Below are 9,421 nucleotides of genomic sequence, written 5' to 3' on the forward strand. Positions count from 1 at the left end.
TTGTAAACATTGTAACTTAAATTATGTTTATAATTTCAAATTGCAGTTGGTACTCAAGAGTTGGCTTTCAATTTACTTGTTAATAAAATGATAAATAACTACTTAATCCATTTACGTAGCTAAGATTGTTAAATCAATTATGTTAATATATATTTAATTATTCAATATTTTGATTTTAATTAATTACTAAATATTTAGTGCCAATCATTTCATGTCCTCCAGGTCAAATGCAATTATCGATATACGATAACACTTTGTTGAAATTTAACTGCACTGAAACTACTAACATAGCAGTTAGCTTTTTGCCATGCATTCTTGAGCGCTCTTTTCAATCCAGTAAAACAAAATTATTAAAAAATTAAACAAATTGGACTTATTTTACTGAAGTTGCCATTATTTATTTGATTTTATTAGGCGGTCACACTACATAGATTTCACGAACTGTTTTTACAATTGCATTCATGTATATTAAATTAATTGCTTGACTACGTAAATCAAACGATTGATTTGAATATGGTGTCAGATTCGTCCATTGTTTCACCCAATTACTCCGACTCGTATCGTCGCGGGCGGGTCGGCTGCTTCTTGGACTTTTTATGCTTGCGCTTCTTGGTGTTGTCGCTGCTGTCACTACTTTCGCGTCTGGCTCGACTGGCCGAAGATTCGTCCTGGTCGCGCTCCTCCTCCTGCAGCTTCTTCAGTGTCTCTGCCTTCAGGCGCTCCAGCTCGTTCAGCTCCCGTGTGGTGCGCTCTTTTTCGAGCTCGTCCTGTCGCTGCTTCTCGGCTCGTCGCTCCTCTTCCTTGGCGATCTCCTTGCGCATGTGCTCCTTAAGCAGCAGCGCTGCCTCGACGCGTTTTTGCATTTTCTCGCGAGCGGCTTTATCCTTATCCTCGGATTCTGCAGCAGACATGGCTGACGATCCTTTGGCCGGACTTCTGTCCTGCGAACGACGCTCCGGCGTACGTTGGTTTCGCCGTGGCCGACTGTTACTGCGTGACCGACTGTGTCCCCGCCGTCCCCTGCTGCCGCTGCGTCTGCGCTCCGGTGATGCATGGCGCCTACGTCCCGGCGACTCTCGACGCCTACGTTCCGGGGGCGAGTCTCGTCGCTTGCGTTCTTGCGACTCTTGGCGCTTCCTCACTGGTGACTCTTGGCGCTTCCTTTCGGGAGACTCTTGCCGCTTTCGGGCGGGCGACTCCTGCCGCCTGCGCTCGTCCGATTCCTGCCTGCGTCCACGACTGCGTGACCGACGCTGGCGCTCTCTGGAACGGCGCCGTTCCACAGGCGAGCTGCGCGTGCGTATGGGCGAGAGGGGGAACCGGTTGCGGTACTCATTGTCTGGCGACCGTTGGCGGCGCTCTCGATCGGCAAAGGGATTGCGACGGTTGCGGTTGGCCTGATACTGACCCATATTGTTGTTATGGTTATTGTTGTTGTTGTTGTTGTTATTGTAATTGTTGCCTTGGCGTCTAGGAGGTGAGCGCTGCTGGCGACGTGGCGGCGATCGTCTGCGTTGAGCGGAACGGGAGCGACTCCTATGGCGATTGCGAGAACTGGAGCGTTCCCGACTGCGCTTGGGTCTCTCGCGCTCCCGAGGTTTGTCTTCGGGTTTGCGTTCGTCGCGCTTGCTTCGATTCTCTGCTGGCGATTCATTGACCTTTGCTGGCGCCGCCTTGGAATCGTCGTGCTTCTGGATGGGCTTGCTGGTCTCCGGCTCCGGCTCGCTGTCCGTCTGCTGTTCGTAGTCCAGGGCGTTCATGTCCACCGACTTGCGACGCTTTGGCGGAGCTTCTTCTTTGGGTTTCTCTTTCTCGCGCTCCTTCTCGTGGTTGTCCCTCGCCTTGCTGCGCTCCGCATCCTTCTGTGCATGAAAGTCGCCGCTGTGCTTGGCATTGGCATTGCCACTGCTGCTGCTGCTCGTCTGTTTCTGTTTCGAGGGCGACTTCTCGGGCGTCACCTTGCCACCGTAGGTGCTGGCGTGCGAGAGCTCAAAGAATGACTTTTTGGGATCCTTGGAGGCCTCCTCGTGGCGCTTCTTGCGCTCCTGTTCGCGTCGCCTAAGCTCCTCCTCGCGCAGTTTGTTCTCCTCCTCGATGCGCTCCAGATCCGACAGCTTGATGGTGCGTTTCTGGGCATGCTTCCAATGCGGCGGCGTAATACTTTTCGATCGGCTGCGCGAGGGCGTGCGAAAGCGCTGTGAAGAGAATCGAATAAATTATGGATTAGTCTGTACATATATCTGGATTTCAGCTGTACTAAATTCTTACAAAGACGCCGCGTCCTTTGACAATGCGACCGCTGCGCGAGGTCGGCACCTGCTTCTTTGACCAACCGAAGACGTTGCGATTGCGCTCTCTGCCTCTGTCCCGATCTTCACGATCACGGTCACGATCACGATCACGATCACGATCACGCTCGCGATCACGATCATGTTCACGCTCACGCTGGCGCACATCACGTGAAGCATCACGACCGCCGCGCTCCTCACGCGAACGTGATCTCTCAGCGCGCATTAGGAATTTGTTGGAAACCTGCAGAGAATCAAATCAAAAGTCTTTAAGGCAACAATAGAGAAAGAGAGAAGGAATCCACGCATCGAACTATGAGGTATATAACCTCGAAAGTTATACAATATAATAATAATAATAATATATAGACTGTTGATAATATATACTATGCATAATATAGCCAAAAACAGTCCAAGCTCAGATAATTTGCTTCTTGTACCTCTGGTATCTCGCTGGGATCAATTTTCGTCAATGTGACCAACGGGTGTATCTCGCCTTCCTCATCAGAGTGCTCCTGGCGTCCATTTCCACGCGCAGCACGTCCCGAATCGCTGCTGCAGTGGTTAACAAATTATTAAGCTAAGAAGGCAATTTCTTGACATTGAGAACATACTTTTCACTGTTGCTGGATTTGGACTCCTTGCGTGAGCGTTTCTTTTTTAGTTTATCCTTGCGCTGCTTTGCTGCCTGCTCATCAGTTTCGCTCTCCGATTCCTCCGTGGCCGTTGAACGCTTTCGGCGTTTCTTCTCCTTTTTGGCCGCTAAGTGGTGAACATAAATTCCGGTTATTTATCAGATTATCCGATTTGATATGCGATTCAGCATCGACTCACTCTTTGTTTGCTTGACTAACTCGCCACAGTTGGCTATGGCCGCATCCTGCAAGGGGCGCGAGTTGCGATCAACGGGCAGATCCTCTAATTGACGCACCAAATCCTGACCGGATATAACATGACCGAATACAACATGGATACTGCAAGTGGAAAATATCAATTAGTATAAATTAGTTTAATGATTCAATTGGGCAAGTTTAAACAGAAACTAGAATCAGAGCTAGAACTATTTAATCTGATTATTGGCAATCATAGTGAAAAATCTTTTGGATTAAAACATTTACTAATTCCTAAGTTCCTTGCATTTTTATCTTAAATGTTAAATATTTGCAGACATATAGGGAAGGACCTATTATGAATTGGTTCAAAGAATAAAGTTAATTAAACTAGTTTAAATTGAAACTGGATAAGCATAATAAAAATATTAATGAAATTGAATGAAATTTTTACTTCTATAGATCAGATGTATATAGGACAGTGAAATATTTGTAAATGAGTATTAATTAGTGTAAGGACTTAAGTTTGCTAAACTAGTTTAGGTTGGTATTAAAACTAAATGGTCTGATTAATAGAGAAACTTTTTATGGAATCGAAAGCAACTCTATGATTTTTCTATTCCTCCAAGCTTATTTTTTTTTATTTCTCTAAGTTTTTGATTTCACTAATAATTTTTAATTTCTGTATTTTATTTCATTTAAATTTCTTTTTTTTTTTTTTTTTTCTATTACTCAAATCTATTGTTATAATTTTTTTTATTCTCCGCCTATTCTATTTTTCTTTTTAATACAACATTTATAGACTACAGAAATTAATCAATACATTTAATATTATTGACTATGGACGATTCAAATACATAGAGCTAAATGAATGGGGAGAATGAATAGCAAACAGTTATTGGTTGTAATTACAGGGTATCCAAGTTTTCGACTCTGATACTAGTTTAATCAATACATTATTAGACTATTTGAATAAGTTAAACAAATCACACTTACTTGTCCAAGTGTGGTGCAGGCTGTGTTGTACTACAATGAAAAACAGAAGAGAAGAAAAATATTCTTTACACAATGCAAACTTTGTGGTTGGTAGGCGAGATTTGTTGTAGTTTTCTATTGTTGTAGAGCTGTTGTTGTTGTTGTTGATGTTGTTGCTGTTGTTGTTGTTGCTGTTAGAGGCAGCTGTTGCTATTGCTGTCGTTGCTGCTGTTGTTGTTGTTGTACTTAGAGGTGATGCCAGGCAATGTGTGTGCAAACAGCAAACTAAACGGTATCGGATGGAATACTGCAGCTGGAAGTGGAGCGTCCCGCCCCCCAGTTTGATTAGCCATCACAGCCTGGACACACATCCCATCGATTGGGCCAATGCTCAATAACAGCTGTTAGCTGTTGCATATGTAGGCGCTGTTGTTGTGCTGTTGTTGCCCTCTGTAGTTGTTGCTGTAGCTGTAGCTGTAGCTCTAGCTGTTGCAGTTGCCAAGGACAGCCGCATGAAGGAGGGTTCAGTGTGAGGCCTCTTCTACGCGTCAAGGTGCACCCACAGACAACACACACTTACACTGACACACACAGACGCACACACACACACCTGACACACGCAGCACCCACCTCACACAGAGAGGGGCGCGCGTGCATTTAGAGGCCGGCCCTTGGGTTGGAGAGGGGGAATTGAGTCGTTGTCGATGTCGATGGGTGGTGGCTCAGTCCGCTGGTCAGAGATATTGCATACACTCGCTATGCGGCTATGCGGCTATACGGCAATAGATCAATGAACAACAACAGAACTTTAAATAGATATGCAAAGTACAGAGTAAAAGAATGTTTAACATATTTATGAGTTCAGAGTTCATTTAGATGGCTGCAAGAGAAACGTTAACAACTTTCACGGGGATTCATTTGGAAATGGATTTAACTTTAGTGATCCCCAGCTCCGGAACGGAACCCACTTACATAAAGAACTGCGAGCCATTCGTATTCTTGCCACGATTGGCCATCGACAGCAGAAAGGGACGATCGTGCTTCTTATCAAAGCATTCGTCTGTAAGAAATGAACAGTTGGAAATATTTAGTAATATATATTGTTGAGCAAACTAAGTGGTAAAACCTAATAAGAAGTATTAAAGATTATATTGTGGAAATTTTGTTTATATATAACAATTGCCTTCGTCTCTAGTCTCAAGGATATCTCCTGAATATCTTGAATCCTTCGCTCTTAAGCCCAATTCATTTTTAAAAAGATTTTTAATCGATAACATTTCAATTACAATTGTTATCGATTTATTTAGATAAGCTTCCACTCTTATAGATACAAATATAAATCAACAATAAACAAATATTAAGTATATTACAATAAACAAAATATAAAGCATATATTTAATACATGAAAATATATAATGTTTATTTCATCTGTCCATTATTGATTGATATTTACTAGTTATTAATCCTAAAGAGAAAATATTAATTTATCTCTTTTCAATATGTAAACACAAATATTAAATGTAATTATATTAAATAGGCCCTAAAATTAAAGCGCAGCCATTAGATCGAATTAATTGATAGCACTTTGTATGTATGCACACATATACATACACAAGCAATCATGTACACACACACACACAGTAGCTACCTAAGAGAGTGAGAGAGACTGAGACTTACCCTCGAAAGTGCCGCCATAAATTGATTCGCCGCCGGTACCGTTGCCTGCACTAAAATCGCCCGCCTGCACCATAAAGTCCTTGACCACACGGTGGAATATGACACCTTTGTAGTGCAGCCGCTTGCCAGTGACAAGTCCGGTGCCCTTTTCGCCCGTACACAGTGCACGAAAGTTCTCAACCGTTTTGGGAGCTACATCGCTAAACAACTCGAAAACGATGCGACCGATGCTCAGGCCGCCGAGCGTTATATCGAAAAAACAACGCGGTCGCGTTGTGCTCGCCGCATCCCGTTTATTTACCGTCATATTTTCAGTTAAATGCAATTAAATTGTTATGTTTTTTATCTGCTCAGTTTTCTCACGTTGCACAACTTTTTCTTTTCTATTTTTTTTTTCTGTGATGAGCTCTGCGTTTGAACAACCAGGGCTGACAAACGTCGTAGAGAAATGTTGTATGTGTCAGGGCTACAAGCTGTGCTGCCAGTGCAGCCAATGTGTTTAAAGGAACCAATAGTTCCGCTCATTGCCGGAGTTGTTAAACTAATATAATTGCAAATGCTAAAAATAAATTTAAAAATAAAAACTATATATAAATTAAATGGAAAACGTAAAATCACCTATTTTTATTTATATTTAATTTGATTTATTTTAATAAATAAACAAAAATTAATTCTATATTATAAACTTTTCTTTATTACATGTTTTTTATTTTTTATCTATTCGCTTCTTATCTCTGATAATTCTGTATGACATTATTATCACCAAGTTATCTCAATGCAGTAAAGTAAATAATTATTACAAAATATATATATGGGTATACAAATAAGTATATTTTAATTGCACAGATAAAGTTAAGTAAAATAAAAACAAATGCAAAATACATATATATTTAAAAAAATTATTGAGGACAGGAACAGTGTTCAATAGATATATGTATGTATATATGTATGTAAGTAGGTATGTATAACTTTTCAACTTAGACTAAATATGTATGTATATATTTTTATAAAAATACATAGAAATCATAGCGCTCCCTGCCAAGCGGTCAGTAAAATGGAATTCTTGTGTGAAATCGGGTCGTGCCAGAGGGGGGGCAGTGCGGGGCTGCAGGGATTGTTGGCCTACTCCACGGTCACGGACTTGGCCAGGTTGCGTGGACAGTCGACATCGCAGCCGCGTAGCACGGCAATGTGATAGGAGAGCAACTGCATCGGGATGACAGTGAGGACGCCCTGCAGGCAGTCGACGGTGCGGGGTATTTGGAGCGAGCGCGTCGAGAAGGCCATTGTCTCGGTGTCGCCCTCCTCGCAGATGATGATTGGCCTGCCCTTGCGCGAGGTGACCTGCTGCAGTGCGTTCATGCACTTGGTGTAGACCGGATCGCGCAGCACGATCATCAGGACGGGCATCTCGTCGTCGACGAGCGCGAGAGGGCCGTGCTTCAGCTCGCCGGCCAGGATTCCCTCGCTGTGCATGTAGGTCAGCTCCTTGACCTTCAGAGCGCCCTCCAGGCAGGTGGCAAAGTTGAAGCCACGCCCCATGATCAGCAGCGACTTGTGCTGATAGAGCTCCTTGGCCAGCTGCTGCACCTGCGAGTTCAGCTCGAGCACCGTCCGGATGTGCTTGTCCAGCTGCGACAGTCCTGCGATGATCTCCAGCCGGCGCTGCTGCAGCGACAGACGATCCTCGGACATGACCAGGGCGAACATCACCAGCGAGATGAACTGCGAGGTGTAGGCCTTGGTGGAGGCGACGCCGATCTCGGGGCCCGCATTGATGTGGACGCCGCAGTGCGACTCTCGGCAGATGCTGCTGCCCACCGTGTTGGTGATGCCCACAATCAGAGCTCCGCGCTGCTTGCAGTAGCGCAGCGCCATCAGCGTGTCCGCCGTCTCGCCCGACTGCGAGATGAAGAAGCAGACATCGTCCCGGTAGATGGGCGTGTTGCGGTCAAGGAAGTCGGAGGCCAGCTCCACCATGACCGGCAGCTCGGTGAGCTCCTCCAGCAGCTGGCGCGTTGCGACTGCACTATGATAGGAGGTGCCGCACGCGATGAGCATGAGGCGCCTGCAGCGCTTGATCTCCGGTATGTACTCCTTGATGCCGCCCAAGACGACCGTTTGGGTGTCGAAGCGGACGCGACCGCGCATCGTATTGACTACCGATTCGGGCTGCTCGAAGATCTCCTTGAGCATGAAGTAGTCGTAGTTGCCCTTCATGATCTGCTGGATCTCCATTTTGAGCGTGATGATCTCGCGGGCGTGCGGATCATCCGAGGATTTGTTCAGCCGATGGATGCTCAGCGTGCCATCGCGTTTCACGGCGGCCACATCGTCGTCCTCCAGGTAAATGACACGGTTCGTGTGCTCAATCACAGCCGAAGCGTCGGAGGCAAAGAAATACTCCACCTCCTTGTGCTCCAGCGGCTGGAACTCTGCACTCACATCCACGTTGCAGGCGCGCCCGCTGGGCAGCAGCTGGAACTGGGGCTGGCCATGCGGCCGATGCGCCTTGGTGTACAAGATGGGCACATGATCTGTGGCCAGCTTGGTCTTGGCCTTAATCCCCACAAGCAACGGCGAGCCGCGGCGCGAGGCGACGCACTCGCCCGGAAAGTGCTTGGACTTCAAGGCAATGGCGAAGGCGCCTTCGATCTGCTGGATGGCCTGCTCGACGAGCTCCCCGAAAGTGTAGCCCGGATGCGTCTGCCAGAGATGATGCACCAGCTTGGCAATCACCTCGGTGTCCGTTTCCGACTCGAAAACGTACCCGCGCTTCTCCAGCAGCGTCTTCACATCCTTGTAGTTCGTGATGATGCCATTGTGGACGACCACGAAGCTGTTCGCCTCGTCCGAGCGCTGCGGATGGGAGTTCAGCTCGGAGGGCACACCGTGGGTGGCCCAACGTGTGTGCGCAATGCCAATGTGTATGTCCACAGGCTGGTCGAAGCCAGCGCCCTGGCACTGCTCCGCCAGAGCATCCTCCAGCACCTTGACCTTGCCGGTACGCTTCACCATGAGAATGTCGTGGGAGTCGTCGGGTGCATCAATGGCCAGGCCGGTGGAGTCGTAGCCACGATACTCCAGCCGCTTCAGGCCCTGCACCAACAGCTCCAGCACTTGCTGCCGGGACTTCGGCGTCAAATAGTTCAAATAGGCGAAGATTCCGCACATTATACAATTGTTGCTTAATTCGGGTTTATCTTGTGTTGCTCAATGGTTAATGGCCACGTCGACTGCACTTTGCTTCTTTATGTTGGCTGACTGACTGCTACAAAGTGGCAATTCCGCGGAAATTTTACGAGTGATAAATTCTAGCCCTCACACACCCTCGCACGCACACACACACAGATCCACACACACATGAAACAACAGCTGACGTGCGCAATGTAAACAAAATGCGTTGCATTCGCTACTCATTGTTGTCATCATGGGCCGTATGCTTGAAGTGTAGCTTACGTAGCAGATAGTACAGGTATACAGCAGCTATAAGCCATACACGCACAATTACTATGTGTTGTCTTTTTATTAAAATAATACATATTCAAAAGTGAAAAAAGAACAAGTCCGAAGAACAGCGGTATTTGAAGCGTTGCCATCTATCCGATTCGTGTCGTGTTGAGAAGGAATGGCAAAACGGCCTATCGATTT

General features: G+C 46.1%; 2 protein-coding genes across 2 annotated transcripts; both read right to left on the bottom strand.

Moving 5' to 3' along the window:
- Nucleotides 1–373: 373 nt before the first annotated feature.
- LOC6573943 (peptidyl-prolyl cis-trans isomerase G) lies at nt 374–6,214 on the bottom strand. Its single transcript, XM_001999966.4, has 8 exons — nt 5,771–6,214; nt 5,066–5,153; nt 4,115–4,144; nt 3,123–3,262; nt 2,903–3,050; nt 2,729–2,843; nt 2,269–2,532; nt 374–2,195 (listed from the first exon to the last, which is right to left on the bottom strand). The coding sequence occupies exons 1-8, from the start codon at nt 6,075–6,077 to the stop codon at nt 546–548; spliced, it is 2,742 nt and encodes a 913-aa protein (XP_002000002.2). The 5' UTR covers nt 6,078–6,214; the 3' UTR covers nt 374–545.
- Nucleotides 6,215–6,713: 499 nt separating this feature from the next.
- LOC6573944 (glutamine--fructose-6-phosphate aminotransferase [isomerizing] 2) lies at nt 6,714–9,356 on the bottom strand. Its single transcript, XM_001999967.4, has one exon. It carries the CDS (start codon nt 8,942–8,944, stop codon nt 6,893–6,895), a length of 2,052 nt encoding a protein of 683 aa, XP_002000003.1. The 5' UTR covers nt 8,945–9,356; the 3' UTR covers nt 6,714–6,892.
- Nucleotides 9,357–9,421: the final 65 nt, after the last annotated feature.

The sequence above is a fragment of the Drosophila mojavensis genome, unplaced genomic scaffold (genome assembly GCF_018153725.1).
Source record: "Drosophila mojavensis isolate 15081-1352.22 unplaced genomic scaffold, ASM1815372v1 contig_277, whole genome shotgun sequence".
In the NCBI taxonomy this organism is placed as follows: domain Eukaryota; kingdom Metazoa; phylum Arthropoda; class Insecta; order Diptera; family Drosophilidae; genus Drosophila; species Drosophila mojavensis.

What these genes read in the sequence shown, in the direction of transcription:
- LOC6573943 (XM_001999966.4), bottom strand. Translation starts at nt 6,077, where the DNA reads ATGACGGTAAATAAACGGGATGCGGCGAGCACAACGCGACCGCGTTGT. An exon ending in TTATGGCGGCACTTTCGAGG is followed by an intron (nt 5,154 to 5,770) that starts GTAAGTCTCAGT and finishes CATTTCTTACAG; the next exon opens with ACGAATGCTTTGATAAGAAG. An exon ending in ATCCCAGCGAGATACCAGAG is followed by an intron (nt 2,533 to 2,728) that starts GTACAAGAAGCA and finishes GATTCTCTGCAG; the next exon opens with GTTTCCAACAAATTCCTAAT.
- LOC6573944 (XM_001999967.4), bottom strand. Translation starts at nt 8,944, where the DNA reads ATGTGCGGAATCTTCGCCTATTTGAACTATTTGACGCCGAAGTCCCGG.